The sequence below is a fragment of the Danio rerio genome, chromosome 2, assembly GCF_049306965.1.
Source record: "Danio rerio strain Tuebingen ecotype United States chromosome 2, GRCz12tu, whole genome shotgun sequence".
NCBI lineage: Eukaryota > Metazoa > Chordata > Actinopteri > Cypriniformes > Danionidae > Danio > Danio rerio.
Genome location: NC_133177.1, coordinates 29,270,176 through 29,292,920, shown reverse-complemented (window position 1 = coordinate 29,292,920; position 22,745 = coordinate 29,270,176). Strand labels below are relative to the sequence as shown.

Genomic DNA, 22,745 nt, shown 5'->3' with positions numbered 1-22,745 from the left:
ATTAGCAAAAAAATACAAAACTGTTGACATTTTTGCAGATTTATTAAAAAAGAAAAACTGAAATATCACATGGTCATAGGTATCCAGACCCTGTTTTTCACACCTCAATGTGGGGATCCTCTGCCATTTCTCCTTGCAGATGCTCTCTAGTTCTGTTAGGTTGGATGATAAAGCTGTTTTTAGGTTTCTCCAGAGATACTCTATTTGGTTAAAGTCAGGACTTTAGTTTGGCCATTCAACAACAGGTATGGAGTTGTTGTGAAGCCACTCCTTCATTATTTTAGCAGTCCTTTTACAGGTCCTGAGTACTCTGTAAAAGGTTTTCGTCCCTCAATTGCAACCAGTTGTCCTGTCCTGTGAAATCACCCAAAGAGCATGTTGGAGTACTATAGGTACTGGTGGAGGGCTGCAGTGATGGTTGACTTTCTACAATGTTCTCCCATCTCCAAACTGCATCTTTAGAGCTCAGCCACAGTGATCTTTGGCCTCTAGAAAGGGTTTTGGTCGACCCAAACATCTTCCATTTACGTATTATGGAGGCCACTTTGCTCTTAGGAACTTAAAGTCCAGTAAAATTTTTAAATCTTGTAACCTTGGCCAGATCTGTGCCTTGCCACAATTCTGTCTCTGAGCTCTTCTGGCAGTTCCTTTGACCTCATGATACTGTATGATTCTCATATGCTTTGACATGCATTGTGAGCTGTAATGTCTTACATAGACAGATGTGTAGCTTTTCTAATCAAGTCCAATCAGTATAATCAAACACAGCTAGACTCAAATGAAGAATGACCAGAATAAATGGAAAGCACCTGAGTTAAATATATGATTGTCAACAGCAAAGGGTCTGAATACTTAGGACAATGTAATATTTTAGTTTTTCTTTTTTAATAAATCTGCAAAAATATTAACAATTCTGTCATGGCATGCTGTGTGTACATTAATGAAGAACAGAAAAACTTAAATGATTTTAGCAAATGGCTCCAATATAACAAAGAGTGGAAAATTTAAGGGGGTCTGAATACTTTCCGTACCCACACTGTAAAAAAAATCTGTAATTTTATGTTTTATTTTCGGCAGCTGGAGTGCCGGATGAAAACGTAAAATAATGGATGTTAAATTGTAGAAATATAGCATAATGTACAGATATTAAATTACAGAAATTTCCTTAATTGTAATTTCGGTTACTTATTTTTTTTGATTTCTGGAAAATAATTCAACATCCATTATTTTACAGTAAATTTCTGTAATTTAACAGCCGTTATTTAAGTGTTTTTACCAGTACCCCAGCTACCAGAAATAAACCATAAAAATACAGGGTTTTTTTTTTATGGTGCACTGAATGGTGAACAAACACTGTTAAATGGTTATTTTCGCCCAAAATGTTTCGTTGATCTTAGGAACAAAAACAAACACACTTGTAATCACTTGTGAGAGCTTTTATTCACTAAAATTGAAAGTCTATTCATCCAAACCCCTGACACTAAAAAAAAAAAAAAAAACTGATCAAAAGGTTCAAAATAAATTTAATCAAAATAAATTGTGTTGTTTAAGTCTTCTGAATATAAAGTCTTCTGAATATAATGACATAATTATTTTATTTGATGAACATAATTAATTTAAACATTTGTTTATAGATAAATATTGAACATTGAACAGTATTTACAACATTCAAATGTAGCCAAGGAAGCCCAATCTTGGTTGTTTGAACTGCAAAAAGCAATAGGCTTCAATCTGAGTTTCTGCAAAAAACAATGAGGCTAGTTCTCCTGTCTCATGCAGGCATTGTTCATCTTCTGCTGACAGTAAATAATGACACATTTTTAAAATTGTGCTAAACTAAAATCTTTAAAATGAACCAGAATCTCAGACGTTTGATGATTATGTTCTGAAAACAAATTGATCATCTTACCCAAGCCATTAAGAGTTCCTATGTGGTTGATCATGAATCCACTGATGCTGTGATTGGCCAGCGAATCAAACATGCTGCTCAGTGCACTGGCCCCTGCTGCTGTACCAATCAGATACTCCAAAATCAGGTTCCAGCCAATGAAAAAAGCCACAAATTCGCCCACCGTCACATAGCTGTAAGTGTAGGCCGATCCTGTAGTTTTAGGCACACGTACACCGAATTCAGCATAACACACCCCTGTGGAGAGATAGCAGTGATTACTGTAACACCTGAACTTCACAAGCTTATCGATACTTCTAACTGGCTGCAGAAGATGGAAACATTGATTTTTTTGGCTGGAGTGTCAGATCAATTCTCAAATGTCAAGCCCATAGAATCCCAGACAGCCAGATAACAGCAGGGAAATCCCTTTTTACCGCTCAGATCCATGTAAAGCCCACTGCAGTGGAAAGAGATAAGGATTATCTGTTTTTTTTAATATGTACTCTGTGACATCAAAGCTTTAAAGTACTATTTAACCTTTCAAGTTGACCTAATATGATAGTTTTGAGAGAAACGTGAAAAAAATGCAGAATGGGTCTTATATTTGATAAGGTGAGAAATAAGGTTGAATGTTGAAATTGCACATTGCATTGAGATCTAGAACAAATCGGAATGGAGACAGATTGAGTTAAATTTCACTTAAAAAACAGCAAAATAGCTGTTGGTCTCTATGAGTGTCATAATCCCCATCAAAATAAAAATGCAATAATGAGGAAAAGCATTCATTTTTTATTAAAGCGTCTGATAAAATAGTGTTCTTGGTTGCAATTTAGTATGAAGAACCAACACAATCTCACGGCAATTCGTAACTTTTTCATTTAGTGGCTAATTCGTACAAATTCGTCAATCTAATTCGTACATTTTAGTACGATTTGCGTATCCCCCAATGATGGTTGGGTTTAGGGGTGGGGTTAGGTGCCACGCCTCCTTTTTAAAATCGTACAATTTCTTACGACTGAACTCGTACGAATTCGTATGAATTAGCCACTTAACTGCCAAAAAAGTAAAATACTTACGTTTTCTCGTGAGATCAGGCTGGAAGAACTCTTATTAACTATAATCATGACTTATTAATTTATTCCTAGTTTATTAATTAACTCCTAGTTTATTGTTTTTAATACTTCGCACACCAGATGCGCCACTCGGTGACACCCCACAACACTCAACGCCATGCATTTTAGAAATCTAAACATAGATTTCTGTCATGGTACGCACACCGGCGCCGCAAGTTGGTGGCTGTCCGCGGCGCCCATCTACGACTCAGAACAATGTTCATATTTCTGCTGCGCCACGGAGCGCCATGTTAATAGTTTTATTTTAAATAACATGCGAATGCAATCGCCCCCTTTAGAAGGCTGTTATCATCTATACATGGTTAATTAGCTATACTAATAGAGAAGACTCCAGATCCAGATTAAATTCAGTTCAATTCATCCGTATATCTATAGCACTTTTACAATGTAGGTTGTGTCAAAGCAGCTTCACATAGAAGATTATAGTAAATTGAAACAGTATCAGTTCAGTTATTAGAGTTGAAGTTCAGTTTAGTTCAGTTCAGTGTGGTTTAATTTTCACTACTGAAAGTCTAAACAATGAAGAGTAAATCCATCAATGTGCAGCTCCACAAGTCCCGAACCCCCAGATCTGTTTTTGCATTACTGTGACAGTTGGGTTTAGGCTTGGGGTAGTGGTAAACGTTAATAAAATACAATTCATGGGAAATTAAATAGATAATAGAAATAATTGTCGTTTAATTCCAGCCACAGCTGTGTGTAATACATAGCTGATTAACCATGTTGGTGGATGATAATAGACTTCTGAGCCAACTAGTAGGTGCAGAAGGCTATCTATCATCTGATAACCACTGATAACGCCCATTCAATTAAGTGATGACATTCAAATTAACTGGTTGTTTTACCTGTTTAAGAATAGAATGGGATAAAGGGATGTATAGAACATAATGATATACTGTATAATAAGGCATTTATAAGCAGCACAAGTAAATACAGTACAATTCATATTCAATTTGCTATATAAATAAATCTGGAAAATGTTTCAATTAAAAGAAAAACAGTTTCAGAAAAAAAAATTATTAGAAAGGTGGATTTTTTTTTATCAATGTTTATAATAAAAATACATTATTTTGAGCATCAAATTACAACATTAAAGTAATTTATATTTTAAAGCCAAGTAGAAAACTCTTATTGTACATTAACAATTTTTTCAAAATATCTTCAACTTTAAATATTTAAAATAAAATGATTTTTTTAAAAAATTACCAAACCCCAGACCTTACTTTTTCTTTTATTAAACTTATATTTGCATACATTTTAATATGAAACAATTATAGGAATTAATTCAAACGTGTTTTTCCATGGCCTGTTTTACTAGCATTTATCAGGGCTGCAAATATCACAGACGCACACTGTATATCTAATTTCCACATATCTAATGATAACAAATGCTATCAAAACCCTGTTTTCGTTTCCATGAGTGGAAAGGTCAGCTGCACACAGGAACAAAATATCCCCTTCATTCATTTTCCCCTCTCTTTCATATCTGGTTGTCTTCTTTATATTGGTATCCACAGGGACACAAAAATAAATAAAAAAATAAATGGATTTTGCCTCTAATGCTATTTTGGGTGCTGCATGCTGTGCACAGCTTTAACCTGTAAACCTAATGAGCCAGTCCACCGTGCGTCATCGCTACACGTCAGGAGGCAGAAAGATATACAAGTGTTCACTAAGCTAAAGCCTGACTCAGGATCAGTGGATAAAATGATGTTATCCACAGTACACTCTCTGGAATAAAGTTGCAACACCTGGGGCGGCACATTAGTGTTCCATGGATTTTGCATAACCGGTGCCCTCTAAAAGTAAACATTAAAAAGAAACTCCTAATTTAGCGTTTATTAATAGTTATTGTAGCGGTTAAGCCTTGTAGAATATGGTCGTGCAATTCAATTAAAAAGTTACATATTTATATTAATACATATTTTTCAATGTTGACAATAACAAGAAAGCAAAATAAAAAAAGTTTTATTTTCCATTAATATTATTTTAAAAGCTTTTGAAGTTCTTTTAAATCATTGCAAATATTTTATCCAACTTGTGGATAATGTTGGTGAATAATTATTTCTTCCTTTTTACTTTATTTTATAAACTTACAGTTTTAATTCATACATTCAATGTTTGTATACATTTTTTAAACTCTTTTTTTTAATTTTCATTGAAAAAAAATCTTCACAGTACTGCCTAAATTCTTTCATTAAAAGAGATGGACCATATATGAAAGTTTATCTCGGAAGTATTCACAGTAAATATAGCTTGCTACAAATAGGAACTCAAACCTTACCTCCCACCCCACCCATCTAACATTGATCACAATATTTACTGTAGGAAGTTTTATAAAATGTAAAATAAAAGGTATACATAAATAGCATTCATAATCATAATATGGAACTGGGTGGAACAAAAATAAAAAATTGAATTAAGGTTTACATGGACAATGAAACCAAAAAAGACATTATAAATTATTATAAGATTATAAAATAAATAATGAAATAAAAAAAAATAATTAACAGTATTCTTGTAAAAATCTATCAGTTCAGTTTATCTGCAAAAAAAAATGTATATATATATATATATATATATATATATATATATATATATATATATATATATATATATATATATATATATATATATATACTATATATATATATATATAGTCAGAATTATTAGCTCCCTTTTTTTATTTTCTTTTTAAAATATTTCCCAAATGATTTTTAACAGAGCAATGAAATTTTCACAGTATGTCTGATAATATTTTTTCTTCTGGAGAGAAAGTCTTATTTGTTTTATTTCGGCTAGAATAAAAGCAGTTATTAATTTTTTAAAAACCATTTTTGGGACAAAATTATTAGACCCTAATTTTTGTTTTCGATAATCTACAGAACAAACCATCATTATACAATAACTTGCCTAATTACCCTAACCTGCCTAGTTCACCTTATTAACCTAGTTAAGCCTTTTAATGTCTTTAACTTTAACTTTAAGCTGGAAAGATCAAATAAATCATGGAAAAGATAAAATAAATCAGTTATTAGAAATAAGTTTTTAAAACTATTATGCTTAGAAATGTGCTGAAACAATTTTCCCAGAACATAACAGAAATTGGGGAAAAAAAATAAACAGGGGCGCTAATAATTCAGGGGGGCTAATAATTCTGACTTCAATTGTATATGAATGGTTCCCAAATCTTGCTAAAAATATACGATTTGTTACTTAGTGTATACATTTTTATATGAACTACTAAGAGGAATACATTTAAATACACCAGGGGTCTCAAACCCAATTCCTGCACTCTCAGAAATAAAGGTACACGAGCTGTCACTGGGTGGTATCTTTTCAAAAGATAGATGTTTGTACTTAAGGGGTACATATTGGTACCTAAAAAGAATATATTAGTACCTAAAAATATTAGGAGGAACACTTTTGTAATTTTAAGGTACTAATTATATACCCTTGAGGTGTTAATAAGGACCTTTTAGGTACAAATATGTACCTTTTGAAAAGGTACCACCCCAATGACAGCCCGCATACCTTTATTTCTGAGAGTGTGGAGGGCTGCAGCTTTCCATAATTTAGCTCCAACCACCTCCAACTCACACCTGCTTAATAGTCTATAGTTGTCCTGAACACCTTGATTAGTTGGATTAGTGTGTGTTTGATTAGGGTTGAAGCAAAATGTGTAGAGCTGTGGCCCACCAGGAATGATGTTTGGGACATATGAAATACCATTTTTTTTTGTGCCACGTTTTACTAGTATTTATCATAAAATAATTTACTTCTAAATATTTCTGATAACACATTAGAGTTCCATAATGGATTTTGCATAATAGATGCCTTGTAAAGATAAATATTAGTACCCAAGTATAATTATAATATTATATAATAATGCATAATAGTGTATAGTAATATAATAGCACAGAAGTTGACCTTTTAAAAAGGTAACGCCCCAGTGACAGCTTTCAGCTTTTGTACCTTTAATTTCCTAGAGTGTTTGGTAACACTAAGGTTTGCAGGATGATGTCAGACCTCTTTTGTTTTGTGAGTGGCACAGGAAGGGTACTCACCTGACAGGATGGAGGCCACGGCAGCAATGATGAAAGACACAATGACCCCAGGACCTGCCATTTCCTTCGCCACCAGTCCCGAGACCACATACATGCCTGTACCCACACAGCTTCCCACTCCCAGAGACACAAGGTCCACGGTGGAGAGGACACGGGCCAGTTTGGTGCCGTGAGCCCCGGTGCCACCCGAGGTCTCCAGCATGGACTCCACAGGCTTTGTGCGCAGAACGCGGGACCGGAAGGCAAACCAGTTGGCCCCCCATTGAACCCGGCGCGGGTCCAGTTTGGCGAAGAGGCCGCTCATCCTGGAGCCTGCTCGTGGGTCAGAGGGATTCAGGAGATGGGGCTGAGGCTCTGAGGAGGATGAGGGTCTGATGAAGCTTTGGGAGAAGGTTCAGACAGAAAGCGGCTGTGAAGATCACTGTCCTCTAGAGGAGCGTCATTATCAGATTTTTCCACATATCCAGTGAGGGTGAAGGTGAAGCAAGGCTGAGGACAGAATAAGATGACAACCGGGTGATCAGTCATTATTCTTGATATAAATGAGATAACTATGTAGTTGTTGTTGTAACATAATTTGTCACCTAAGGAGATTTTTTGTGGACTCAATAAATGCATAGTATAGCCTGATACAATGGATACGATTAGAAACAAGATATCAAAAAATGTAATTTATATATTTATGTTTTAAATCTTATCTATTGTTTTTGATCTTGTGTTCAACAGTCTTATTGACACTACTGGAATAAAACATTATTGATGTATTTCTTAGAGTGTATACAGTACTATGTAAAAGTGTGGGTCTTTATGATTTTTTTTTAATTAATGCTGTTATGTTGGTATGGACTGCATTTATCTACTAAGAAAAATAAAATAAAATAAAATAGAATAAAACAATAAATAAAATTCATTCATTCATTCATTTTCTTTTCGGCTTAGTCCCTTTATTAATCCGGGGTCACCACAGCGGAATGAGCCACCTACTTATCCAGCACGTTTCCACGCAGCGGATGCCCTTCCAGCCACAACCCAAATAAGTAAAATAAAATAAAATAAACTACGAAGCAGTGGCGCAGTAGGTAGTGCTGTCGCCTCACAGCAAGAAGGTCACTGGGTTGCTGGTTCGAACCTCGGCTCAGTTGGCGTTTCTGTGTGGAGTTTGCATGTTGTCCCTGCATTTGCGTGGGTTCGGGTGCTCCGGTTTCCCCCACAGTCCAAAGACATGTGGTACAGGTGAATTGGGTAGGCTAAATTGTCCGTAGTGTGTGTGTGTGTGCGTGTGTGTGTGTGTGTGTTTCCCAGAGATGGGTTGTGGCTGAAAGGGCATCCGCTGCGTAAAAACGTGCTGGATAAGTTGGTGTTTCATTCCCCTGTGGCGCCCCCGGATTAATAAAGGGACTAAGTTGACAAGAAAACGAATGAATGAAAATAAAATAAAATATAAGCTTGTAAGCATGAACACATATACTAATTTCACGAAGTAGGACATGTTTCTGGACTAACATCTTTGTTTATCCTGGACAAACATCGGAAGCCAATAAGAATTAAGGGATACGATTATCGTTTAGGTTATGTTTAAGCTCATGGTTAGGTTTATGCAGTCCTACAAGAGTGTTATCCAACTATTATTACCCTGTGATTTTGGAAATAATTTACAGTCTTGGTTGGGTTTAGGGGTAGGGAATAGGTGTGGATTACATTTTCCAACAAAAATGATGTACCAGGATCAACACAGATGTAAATCCAGGATGGCAAAGTACTTGGCAAAATCACAACGTGCGAACACATATATCCAGTACTTAATGCTGAAATGGTCTGGCACCTCCTTATTTATCAGATCTCCATGTATACAATCCTGGTAGGTCATTGAGGTCTACAAATCAGTCTTTGCTTTCTGTATCAAGGATCTGGTGTAAGGGAAGGTGGGATCCCTTTCACCTAACATTAGACACGCTCCAACTTTACTTGTTTTTAAAAACCTTCTGAAATTGCATTTTTTCCCTTAACATTTAAGCCTTTTTAATGTTCAGGGGGTTGTTTTATGTTTTAGTTGTTACTTATGTGCTGAGTGATTTGTTTCATGGATTGTGTTTAGCACTTTGGGCAGTGTTGTGTTGTAAATACTGTGCTATATAAATAAACAACTAAACTAAACTAAACTAAAATTTCAAAATAAAATAAGGGTCATGTGATGAAGAAAATTTAAGAAATTGTGGTAAAAAAAAAAAAATCCAGCTTTGACATCGAATGTATAAATTATCATTTAAAATATATTTTGATATATAAAATAAATTAAAATATATACCATTTATATTTAAAATAAATAATTTCAATTGTGATTATTAGTGATATATAAAAAGAAAACAAGAAATGTATTTCTGAAATTCAAAATATTGATTATTATTATGATCGTGACCCCTGATGAATAAAGGGGCTAGGCTGGAGGAACATTAATGAATATTATCATCTTCATACTTTGCTACTATCCTTCATATGTCTTTCTAACCCATTTGTTAAGAAGTTTTTAGTCATTAAAATATTTTACAATTCATAGGATCACTAGTTTTTTTTTAGTAGCGTGAGTACAGGTCAAAATAAGAATATATTTTACCACTTCTTTATGAATAAACTTGCAATATTACACTAAATGACAATAGAGTATTAGTCTACCCATAAATTGGCAGCTTATCTTCATACAAGTCATTTGAAGCACTGAAGCAGACATATGCATTTAAAAGTTATTTGAACACCACAAGGGATTTCTGAGTTTTGAACAATGTGCTTTAGTTCTGCTGCCTGTCGTTACCTTTTTAAAGCAAATTAAAGACTACATTTACTGTTAAACCCTTAGCCATGGTAAACGCCTAAAGGAAATGTCCTGCTGTATTCACAAGAGTTACATTTACCCGCCTGATTAAATACTAACGCAAGAGCCAAGAGCCCTTCCTCCCATCAGCTATTCACTCATCTTTGTGAAAGCTTATTTTAACAGATGAATGAATGCTTTCAGCAACATAAAAAACATGTAACACAATATATCTCAGCCATTAAGGGCCACAAAACAGCAGATAAGAATACAACCATAAGTACATCTCTCTTTCTAAATAAGACTTTCTCTCAGAAATCATCTATATGCTAATAATACGTCTCATTCCATTCAAGATAAGATCAGATTTGACATCATCATTTTAATGCATTTTACAAGTGTCTGGTTTTGCTGATGTTTCAGTAGTCATTCGTTTCCAGCCAGGCTGATAAATCAGTTCAAAAAGATGATTAAACGAATCTGAAAAGAAGCTTCAGTAGGTTTGAATAAAAGCACTGGTTGTTGATTTGATATGTTGAGAGCCTCTTGATAGGAAGGAGCGAGAGATAACATCCAGACCCCTGTTGAAAACCAATAAAATGTGCTGATGAGCTCTGGTGAGCAGCCAAAGAGGAACAGACGAAAAACAAAACCCAGCCTGTTCATTTCTGCTCATTTCCTATCTGACATTCCTTCTCTGTTCTCCTCTCTTTCATTCCACCAACACATTTTAACTCCATTTCCGCACTGGTCAGTTCATTTGCTTTTAACTCTTCAGTTCTGTCACCTTGAAGGGGTTTGATGGTGCTGTAATGATACTCATCTCTGTCTGACTGTGTATATGGACAGATCACAGTGAAGTCTGTCCATCATGGAGACTCAAGCACATGGCTGCCGACCAGAATGATGATGATTCATTTAGATTTACAAACAGCACAACAGGCCACATGGAGTGGGGTATGTCTGCTCTACACGTCATAGCTTATATATTACATAAATGTCTGATGAGGTGGCAAGTCTAGGCCCAATAGACACTAGGGCCTACTCTTAAACTAAAGTCATTTTACAACACAAAACTGATCACTATTGGGCAAAGGAAAAAAGGGTAAAATGTTTGAGCTGAAAATATACACAGTAAAAAATTATCTGTAAAATTCACTGTAAAAGACTGGCAGTTGTGATTGCCAGAATGTAATCAATAAAATTACGGTAGATCATTTTGAAATCTACAGTAAACTACCATATTTCTTTCATAATTATATAATGTTAATACATCAACGTTTTGATTTGCCCATTAGTATAAAAAGTTAGTTAACCTGAAAATATGATCTTCTCTGCCAAGAATAAATAAATAAATAAATAAATAAATAAATAAATAAATTGTTCGAGCCACGGCTGGATCAGTTGAGATTTCTGTGTGATGTTTGCATGTTTTCCCTTTGTTCACGTGGGTTTCCTCCGGGTGCTCCGGTTTCCCCTAAAGGTCCAAAAACATGCGGTATACGTGAATTGGGAAGGCTAAATTGTCCGTAGTGTATGTGTGTGAATGACAGTGTACGGGTGTTTCCTAGTGATGGGTTAAAGCTGGAAGGGCATTCACTGTGTAAAAGATATGCTGGATAAGTTGGCGGTTCATTCCACTGTGCCGACCTAAGATTAATAAAGGGACTAAGCCGAAAAGAAAATGATAAATCAATGAATGAATAAATAAAAAAAATAAATAAATAACATGACATAAAGATTCTAATGTTTATTTAACTTAGTAGAATAAACACACAAAAAAAATGTATTAAACCTAATTATTTCATGACAAAAACAAAAACTGTAGCTCTTAAGATGTATTTGGCGTTCCCCAGAAATGTTGATAGAGATACATTTTCAGAATGAGCCTGGGTTGCCTGATTCAGATCATCAGCTCATTAGTAGAGACAGAAAAATCTGAAATGGGTGGGACAGACAAAGGAGACATCGAAAATATGCAGTGCTGTGCAGTGGTGCTCCAGGAATGTGGTAAAGAAACACTGATCTAGGAGATGCAAAATCTACCCATAATTTGAGAATCTCCCATATGCAAGATTATTTCTTTTTTTAAGAAAAGTGTTTTTTTTTTAATTATTATTATTGGGTGCACCAGTCATTTTGAGTGGGCTTGCCTTATTTAGGTACAACAGTTAAAATCCAGGTTAATGATAAATATCTAGCTGTGATGAAATGTTTGCAAAAAAGTATTACATTGCTTCGGCACATTTTATAGCAGTTTTAAAAGTGGGTGTTGTTAATCAGAAAGTATGTTCAACTTTCTCAGAATCAGACTGACTGCCAATCGTTTATCTATTCATTCATTTTCCTTTGGCTTAGTCCCTTTATTCATCAGGGGTCACCACAGTGGAATGAACCGCCAACTTATCGAGCATATGTTTTACATAGCGGATGCCCTTCCAGCTGCAACCCAGTACTGGAAAACACCCATACACTCTGATTCGCGCACACATACACTATAGCCATTTTTAGTTTTATTCAATTCACCATTAGCGCATGTCTTTGGAGTGTGGGGGAAACCTGGAGCAAGGAAACCCACACAAAAAGGGGAAGAATATGCAAACTCGACACAAAAGTGCCATCTGACACAGCCTGGACTCTAACCAGCAACCTTCTTGATGTGAGGTCGCCGATCATGTCTTTAGTTACATTAATACAATACATTAGATGCTGTTAATTATACTCTTAAATATAATATTAACGTGACTACTAAATATGAATACGTTTCTAATGTTTTTCCCCAAAAGCCAGAGTACCACGTTCCAGTGGATTTTCTAGAAAACAATAAAACAATATTACTGCCATACCAATTGGTCTGCAAATGCAAATATAAAAGTAGATTCAAATTGTAGCTTTATGCACAGGATCAAGCTCAACTCCATCCTCATATAAACCGTAAGTGACTCTGCGTCAGATGTGAAGCTCACAGCCACATCACACTAATGCTGCTTGTGCCTTAAGGTGCTAGAGGAGCATATATTTAAACCTGTCAGTGACCTTATGAGACACACATGTATAAACCGAGGCCCGAGGCGCAACAGAGCTCTTGTATAATTCAGAGAGACAAAATGAAGCCATAAAGAACCTGCTGTACATACACAGCTCTGTCCATTTAATGCATTCACACATATTATATGGAATAGCAAACACGTAACATGAAACGCAAAAGCATAAAATCAATAAACAACATATACATTTAATACCATGTTTACGATCATTATATTAGTTTTTACTATTTCTGTTAAATTTTTTGATGATGTGCATTGTACTTAACATGCTTAAAATTTAATAATGCATAAAATAACTGTTATTTTACACTGCCAACTGCATATCCATATGCTTATTTCATAATTCTGGACAAGTGCTGGTTCCCTCAGTGAAAGCTATAGCAACATTGTGATATATTTTATGTGCACGTAAAGAAATCTATGTATGACACTTTAACCCTATTTAATCTTGAACAAAATATTAATCAAAGCAGGCCTGTAGCTAGGGGGGTTTGGGTGGTTCGAAAGACCCACCCCCTACTGACAAAGTCCAGAATTTAGCTGCTATACAAGCTCATGTGTCCTATTTTTGACAATATGCCATCATAAATTGTGAAAATAACCGATAGAAGGTGGCTTTCAGACAAATGTAATTTTAATTATTCAAATGGACAAATTCTGAATAAAGAAATGAGCTGGCCAGTTTGTTATTTGCCTATAGGTTACAGTTTTTAATTTAGAACAAGTTTTAACAGATTCTTTTTTTAATGATGGATGATAATAAATCATAAATCATGATGGATTATAAAACAATTTTCATACTTTTTTGTTCAACATTTTTTTTCAATTGAAATTGTGAGCTTTTTGTTGAAAATGATAATAACTTACAATTTAAATGCAAATTTGTAAATAAACACTCTGTGGTAAAAAAAAACAACAACAACTATGGTAAGCACTTTTTTTTAAGATTAGTGTTTAAAATGTCACTAAAATGCTCTATTTTACCTCATAATTTAATAGAAAATGAGGTGAATAACTGCAGAAAGGTCCACCTGTTATGAAAAAAGAACCACCTCTTTCAATAGGCTGGCTATGGGCCTATCAAGCTTTACAGCAATGTTTCATTAGTTAATGTATTTACTGACATGAAATACGAATGAACAATACTTGAAGCTAGAGCTGCAAGATTCTGGTTAAAATGAGAATCGCGATTTGTTTGCTTAAAATAAAGATCACGATTTTCTCACGATAGATGTAAAAAAATTAATATGAGTCAGCAATTATTATTGTTTTTTCTCAAACATATGGTAAAACAACAATAATAATATTATGTGTAGGTCTACTGGTTTCTATAAATAATTATATTCTACTTATAATAATTCTAATGTTGAATTATTATGTTTGAGATATATGCTTGCAATCTGTCGTTGACAACATTATTAGACCATTTTATTCACTGGTACAATCAGACATTTGTCATTATCAGATTCCTTCTTGCATTATATTCAACAATATATAGGCTAGAGTAGGTATACTGACACTAAACATTTATTTTTATGCACAACTGTGTGTTCGCTATGAAAGAAAAAACTTATCAAATGCTTGTCGCAATCATAACTCTAAAATGCAATATGATTATTTAAATGATGTGCACGCTTTTGGTTTCATTTTCACTGCTAAATGCTGTTGATACTTCGCGCACAGCTTTCAAATGATCCCTCTATGACACAAACTTAATATTATTTACAACTTTATTACCTGTTACTCACAGCCTATGCAGGTTCTGTATACTAAAGTAGACGCGCATGTCAGCTAAGGTCACGTGTGATTTCGCGGCCGCGAATACATACAATAATGCCTTATAAATACAGCATGTGACTCTTTAACATCATTTGGAGGTGTCCGTGTTGCGAGTATGGAAGGTAAATCCTGCCAATTTCAATGATGTATGGCTAATGTAAATGATCACCTGCTTATTTTCTTGGGTTTAAAAAAAATACTTTTATGGAACAAGGTTTTATCGGAAATGGAAAAGATCTTAGGATACCATATACCAAAAGACTTTATTTACAAATTACCTTGAAAACTATAAAGAGGTACTAGTGAAGGTGGATGTTTACTTTGTAAATTAAGTGTGGCAAGCAAGAAGATTATTATCAGATACTGGTATATGCACAACACCCCCTCTATTGGTGATTGGACAGAAACTGCAAAGGAAATAAGCAATATGGTAAAATTGACATTTATTTTGAAACTTAAAAAGGACTTATTTCTAAAATGTTGGAAGAAATGGATGATCACTGCAATGTTAAGAACTGTTGAATGTATTGATCAACATAACGACCCCACCACTCCATCCCAATGTTGTGTCTAGTATTTGCTTATGATGATGATGATTAATATTGTTATTATTATTATTATTATTATTATTATTATTATTATTATTTTTCTTTATTATTTCATGTGCAATATGGTAAAATTGTATATTTGTAACGTAAAATGTTCTGTTGTAAAATTGTAAAACTTTCTCAACAAAAATAAAGTAATAGAATTAAAAAAAATTATATGTTGGATAGGTTGGTGGTTCATTTTGCTGTGGTGACCACTGATAAGTAAAGGGACTAAGCCGAAGGAAAATGAATGAATGAATAAATGAATGAATGAATGATGTAACAATTTTACTAATTTTGTAATTATAAAAAAAGGTTTAAATAAGATTTATATAAATAAGTTCTATATTTAATTAAAATAAATGACTTCAAGATCCCAACAAATAAATAAATGCAAATTTTACTAACAATTATAATAACATATGTTTAAAATAAATACAAGTTCTATTAATAGGTTTTATTAATTGTGTAACAGGTTATATTAATAAATAAAAAACATCAAATGAAACAAAATAATGTAATACATTTTTAATAAAATAAAAAAATTTAAATATAAAAACAGGCACAATCCAATTCTTGTAAATTAAACCTTTAAAAAATGAAACTATGACTTTTGTACCAAACTCCTAATTTGATTCTTATGAATAGTTATTAATGTAGGATTTATGTTTAGATATTGAATTTAAAAAATCATGCAGAATATCTATTTTATAAGTACTAATAAACAAACAATTTCTCAATAATAGGGAGGAATAATAAGCTGTGAAAATTGGTTCTTAAAGAGTATGGAATTAATCAAAAAAATATATCCTCATAAATGTATTTACTGTAACTTTTGATAAATTTAACGACACTGTACATGACATGAATGACTTTTTATACTGCATTATGAGCTAATCTGCATGTGTCATAATTATATCATATCATATCATCAAAGAGCCAGAAAAAGCAAAAAAAACAGGTGGAGCTCCAGGTGGATGTCAGGTTCACCTAAATCAGACACAGGATAACAGGGTGATTGAGCGGTGTGATTGGAAAGGAAGGATGTGCTGGGACGTGTTTGACCATCTGTGGGCAACGAGAGAAGCATTGATTTCCATTGTTTGGAAAGAGAGAGGCAGAATCTGCTGCTTCAGTCTGATTGATTCAACTTCTATCCAGCAGCATCTGAAGCATACAGACCTTCATTTTTAATATGCGGAATTATTCATAGTGGAGGGGGAAAAAAAGACTCTTCTTGGGTGAACTGTAAAACCTGGTGTAAAGATAATGTGCACTTTTATTTTTGTTTCCAGTTTATTGAGATACAACTAATTGAAGTTTTTGCACATATGGCATCAGTAGAACATTATAAATATTGTTGGTCATGGTTTATCTACATGCTGGTTTAAAAAGAAATTAATTTTTGCAGACATTTTGTCATATGGTCCAGTCATAAGACATACAGTATGACATGCATCCTTTTCATATGGTGAAACCATCTTTATGTACACTGTACTAAGCTGCTTTTAGCACTAATAAAGGTCTCTTTTATTGTAAAGATTATGGCTTTTGTGACAATGTCTGTGAAACTCTTAATGTTATAAAGATCTTTATTGTAGCCTACATATAACATCATTTCAATGTAGCACTCATCATTTTTTTTCTCATGCATTAATAGCACTCAATGAAAACTTGCTGACTATATAGTATGTTTTGGCTGAAAAACAAATATTATATTAAATATTCAAATAATATTAATTGGTTCCAAATTGACTCAGATTGTGAAAACAGTATATAGACTAGGAATGGCTTTTATCATCTTTATAATTGAAAAAAAAAAAGATAAATAAATAAATAAATATGAAGAGTACAGATGTAAAAAAAAAACAAAAAGTGCCTCCTTTGTTTATGTCAAGCTATTTTACTTAAAATACAATGAAAAGAACATACTTACACACCGAAGCCTGATGAAAATGCTCATTTCAGAAGAAAATTTCAGGTGGCATTAAGAGGTTTTCATATCTAAACTCTCCATATATATATATATATATATATATATATATATATATATATATATATATATATATATATATATATATATATATATATATATATATATATATATATATATATATATATATATATATATATATATTATATTATATTATTTTTTTTATTAATTAAATTTTTTTTTTTAAGTTATAAACATGATAAAGGCCCTTCAAAGTCTATGTATTCTGAGTCGATTTGCAACCAAATAATTTTATTTGAAAATTTAATTAAATATTAGTTTTTCAGCAAAAAAAAAAAACATAAAATAAAAAAAATTTTGTACATTGTCAGCAAGTTTACATTGAGTTAATGTGGACAAATATATATATATATATATATATATATATATATATATATATATATATATATATATATATATATATATATATATATATATAAAAAGCTCCTTATTGGCACATTCTTATTGACTCTATCCGGTCCACCTTAAAAAACGAAACGCTTCCATTTTTCAGCTTCTTATTCGGGTTCCAGAAAAATACAAGAGTTTTAATTGAAGCAAGGGCTTATTATGCGGTCCTGGCGCCATTTTGTGTATAGACAACGTCAACCGTCTTTGGTCTACTACACTATGGCAGGCTAATGGCTGCCGACAAGCTCTCTCAGAAATTGTAAATGTTTTAAAATTGGCACTATTCTTACAAATAACCTGCATAGTTGCAATCTAAACAACTACATAATTGACCAAAAAAAGCCTCTAAAGTGCATTTTGTTGTCTATTAACAGTAATATTTGTCAAACTGCAGCATCTCTCTGCTTGTTGCTGGCTGTGTGTGGGCGGAGTAATACACAGAGGTGAAGGGTAAAGAGGCCTTTGTGTGATGTTACTGGCGAAATATTGCATGGCTACCAGCCAATCAGATGGAAGAACCAGACAGAACTGTTGTATGTATATATAAATCTTCACGCTTACAAAAATAGTTCTTTTAAGATATGTTGTGATCACAAATTGGTGTGTAAATGTTTTATATTTAACAGCCATATTCTCATTTGATAGAGGAGAAAAAAAAATCAGATATGTCCAATTCTTGAACATTACAATTAAGAAAAATGAACAATACCAGACTATCACGCAAAACATTTGAACTATGTCTTTGTTTATTTTGTACCAAAGACCACTTATACATTTTTCCAATTTCTTTGCATAAAAATGCAGAAGTAATTTGACTATTTGTTGTCCTGTTTTTGACCCCTCATCAGAATTTGAATGGGCATGGTGGACTGTGGAAGTAAACGGCCACTGCTGTGAATGGCTAAAAGTTTTGTATATTAACAGCACTGTAGAGGCTGTGAAGTAGAAGTAGGCATTGATCTTCAGCAGAACCAAAACCCAACATTTTAGTGTTTACCACAGTACTGTAAACTATTTGAGTGAGTGATTTTGCCTTTAGTGTAAAAATAAAAAAATAAATAAAAAAATAAGAAAAAAACGTAAGAACAAATTCTATCTTAAGCTGTGCTGGTGTGTCAGGGTGGAATAACAAGAAGAAACTCTAAGGAACTTTCAACATACATTTACATACTTCAATATTTATGTGAATATATAAGGCTATACTTATTATTTTATAATTAAAATAAAGTAAGTAATTGTTTAAATGTTCTGCAGCTTGTGAAATCACTAATCTAATCACTAGCATTGAGCATTGTGAAACTGACAGCTTTCTAATCCAGTGGCATTCTATGGAAAATAATGGTCAGCCAAACAGAAAGTAAGAAGGTGTGTTTTTATTTTAAGCATTGCTACTCGAGATTTTAAATGCACCAAATTGCTCCTGCACCACTGAAGATTTTAAACTCTGATGAGTCTGTGCTGCTGGGAGTAGGAGGGGTGGGCACAAAGAGTGTTATTTTATATTAATAAAAACTATAACATAAATAACTGATACAGAACGCTTTTAATCCACGGATTTAGATGAGAAACTGACACCTCAACTACTTCACCTGCCACTCATACGATACAATTCTACACTTTAATCCCTCTTGCTAATAACAGAGTCGATTTACAAGTCAATTAAAGTCTTCGGTCCTGCATCATTTCACCCTGTGCCACTGCTGCTGTCTGCATTCAGAACAAGAGATGGAAATGTTCTGCTGCTGTATACCTCAGAGCCTGACAGTAAGATATGCAGCAGATGGTGTGTAGAAACAGTGGGCAGAACTGCATTCCTCAAATTATGTGGAGGAATTCAAAATGCACATATATTTTAATTGCACAGCCCTGCCAGAGTACAAACTGTTCAAAAGGCTGTCCTTTGAACTCAGTGTGTTTACTTTTTTAAAATACTAGATCTAGAAAACTAGTCATTGTTTATAAGATTACAGATGTTTGACTTAATTATTTGACATTGTAACTGAATCATGAAATACAGGGTAAAGACAAAATTATTAGGCCTGTAGTGAAACGTAAATTATTTTTCAAATATTTCCCAAGTGCTGTTTAATGCTAGAGAAGATGTTTTCAAAATATATTTTAAACATGACTTTTAATAACTAACTTATTTTGTATTTGCCATGATGACAGTATATGGGTGCTTCTATTACTGTGGGTACGTTTGACATTTCAAAGAGTTAAGGAAAAGACTTTTTATATGCAGCAATTATTTCTATTTCTATTATCTTTTTGAAAGCATATTCAATTTTAATAATTCAATGCTTGTCAAAAACAAATAATTTATTTTACTTTTAGGGGGAAACTGTTTTTTATCATATTATTTGTCAATTCTTTTATGGACAAATTTGGTAGTGTAGAAATAATCAAACATAGCAAGAAAAATCTTTTTCTGCTATTAGATAAACAGTTCTTATATTTCAACACTTTAAATTATTATGACCTTTCACTAATGGATGCACACACAGAAAGAGGGCAAAAGAACATGCTTTCTTAAAGAGAACTTACAATTTACAGTTCTTTTACTTTAGCCGAAATGGCCTCTTTCTAGCACAAATGCTAAAATCAAATGGCACTAAGAAAATCAGGATTAAAATATTTTTAAATTGACCAAAGTGTGATTAGTGAAATACTCTGTTTTCCTTTTGAAATTGTGGTATACCAGTATTGGCAGTTAACAAAAATACTCTACATGTTAGATCTTTTAAAATAAGAGTACTTTCAATTATAGAGCAAACAACTTTTAGCGCTTCAAGTCTAATCAGTGAGAGAAACTAACATCATAATCTTTAAATACATTGTTGTGGGAGATAAAACCACCAATTTAAAGGCTAGATTTTTTACATACACACATTTTTTAGGAAAAATTATTTTAAAAAGTTTTTGTTGTACAATTATAAAACTTACCTTTTAGAGATTTTATAAATACAACAAAAGCAAGAATAAAATAAAACATTTTGATTACACAATGACACATGATGGAAAAAATACACTGATTAAATCGGACATCAAGAAATCATGATTTATGGCAATAATTATTTTTCTTTACTGATAATATATTGTTATGGTAGTTGTGGTGAGTAGGTAGCAAATATTAGTTAATAGTTGTGGTGAGTTTTAAAAAGAGTAAAGTTTTTTAAATCAGTATCAGTTGCAACCAAAATATTAATCACCACAACTGTTTTCAACATGCTTAACTTTTTTAACGTTGGCATGAAACGTAACTTAAGATTGTCCTTTTTTCTGTTTTACACAAAAAATATTTTGAAGAATTTTGGAAACCTGCGAACACTGACACTTTCATAGCATCAAAAATATATACTGCGAAAGTCAGTAGCCACCTGTTTCCAAGATAGCTGAGCTATCTACCAAAAGTTCATTTGATTGATTCATTGATTCATTTTTCTTCAGCTTAGTCTCTTGATTTATCAGAGGCACCACAGTGGATGCCCCTCCAGCCACAACCCAGTACTGGGAAACTCCCATACACACTTACACACTACAGCCAATTTAGTTTATTCGATTCATCTATACCGCATGTGTTTGGAATGAGGGGGGGGGGGGGGGTGGAGCACCTGGAAAAAACTCACGCAAACATGGGGAGAACATGCAAACTTCACACAGAAATGCCAAATTACCCAGCTGGGACTCGAATCAGCAACCTTCTTGCTGTGAGGCGACAATGCTAACCGCTGAGCCACCATGCCACCCTCATTTGATTCAATTTAGAAAATTAATGCTACTATTTTATTAAGAAATTATCATCTCAAAACCACCTTGGACCCAAATAAATGTGTGCAATAGGAAGACATGCTTAATGCAAAAACTTGAATAAAACTATAGATTTCACCCATGGAGTCGGTTGTTTCCTCAGGCCAGTACAGTGCAGCTCCACCCTGTTCTCCTCCTCCTGCAATGTTATATAAACCGGCTGCTGAGTGGAGTGAATCTGGCTGGCATGAACACTAACACCATTTCAGGCCATCAGATTTATCACTCTCTCTCTCTCTCTCTCTCCCTCAGTACAACTCACTTCTCTAAGTACATCAGCGCACAATCAGAGCCAAACAAAACCAAATAGAAGAACACTAAAGGATACAGTTTTTGTCAAATACTATTGCTAATTGTTTAACAAAGCAACAATACAGTGTGGATGGTTTACCCCAGGATGAAAATACTTTTGCTCAACCTCAAGTGCATTTAAAGCTTTTTATTGCTGTTGAACACAAAAAAAAACATTCTGAAGAATGTTGGCTATTGATATACAATGACATCCGTATAGGGGGAAAATACTAAAGAAGTCAATGACTATTTAACATTCTTCAAAATATCTTACTTTATTTCTTGTCATTTAATTGTTCAGATATTGAAACAAACAAACCATAAGCCAATAGGTGATTTCAAAATCTTAGCTACTAAAATTAGCCCTTTCCTTTTATCTATAAAGAAGTTCCCCAAGTTGTAGTCTGCCACTTTACCAATACTGCGTGTTAAAGATTATATATTTGTCTTTGTAGTGAAAATGTGTGTGTGTTTATTTTTGTCTGTTCTTAGCTGAGCTCTTCAGACTGCATTGTGTCTCATGCTCTCCTCTATTATCCATGCTGGTCTGCAGGTGGTCCTAATTGACGGAAAGCCTTTAATTGTATTACTGCATCTGCGCAAACAGTGCCAGTGACATCACAATGGTGGCAGGAGATTAATGGGAGGATTTATAGGAGGCTCATTCAGAAAAAAAGCAAGTGATACTGGTGAACCCATGAGTCAGAGTTCAAAAAGCTATTTGTAGACTTTTGAGTCAGAACACACATGTTTGTTTTCATCAAATGTGCACTGTAAAAAAATAATATATGATCAATTAGTCCTGACAGTATATGTTTTAGGTCATTGTAACTTATTAAACTAAGTTAATCATGTTTTAACTTAATTTTATAAGTTATGCAAGCTGTTTTAAGTCAGTTTAACAATCTAAATCTAATACACTCCTAAGGT

At 33.4% G+C, this 22,745-nt stretch overlaps 1 protein-coding gene across 2 annotated transcripts in view; it reads right to left on the bottom strand.

Moving 5' to 3' along the window:
- Positions 1-22,745, bottom strand: part of slc7a14a (solute carrier family 7 member 14a) — a 131,309-nt gene that overhangs the window by 36,612 nt on the left and 71,952 nt on the right. For both annotated transcript variants that reach the window (XM_073919784.1, NM_001347689.1), the window contains 2 exons: positions 7,092-7,580; positions 1,910-2,146 (listed from right to left, as the gene is read on the bottom strand). In XM_073919784.1, coding sequence (XP_073775885.1) covers positions 1,910-2,146; positions 7,092-7,395 — 541 coding nt within the window. In that variant the 5' untranslated portion in view covers positions 7,396-7,580. The remainder of the gene's footprint in view (positions 1-1,909; positions 2,147-7,091; positions 7,581-22,745) is intronic.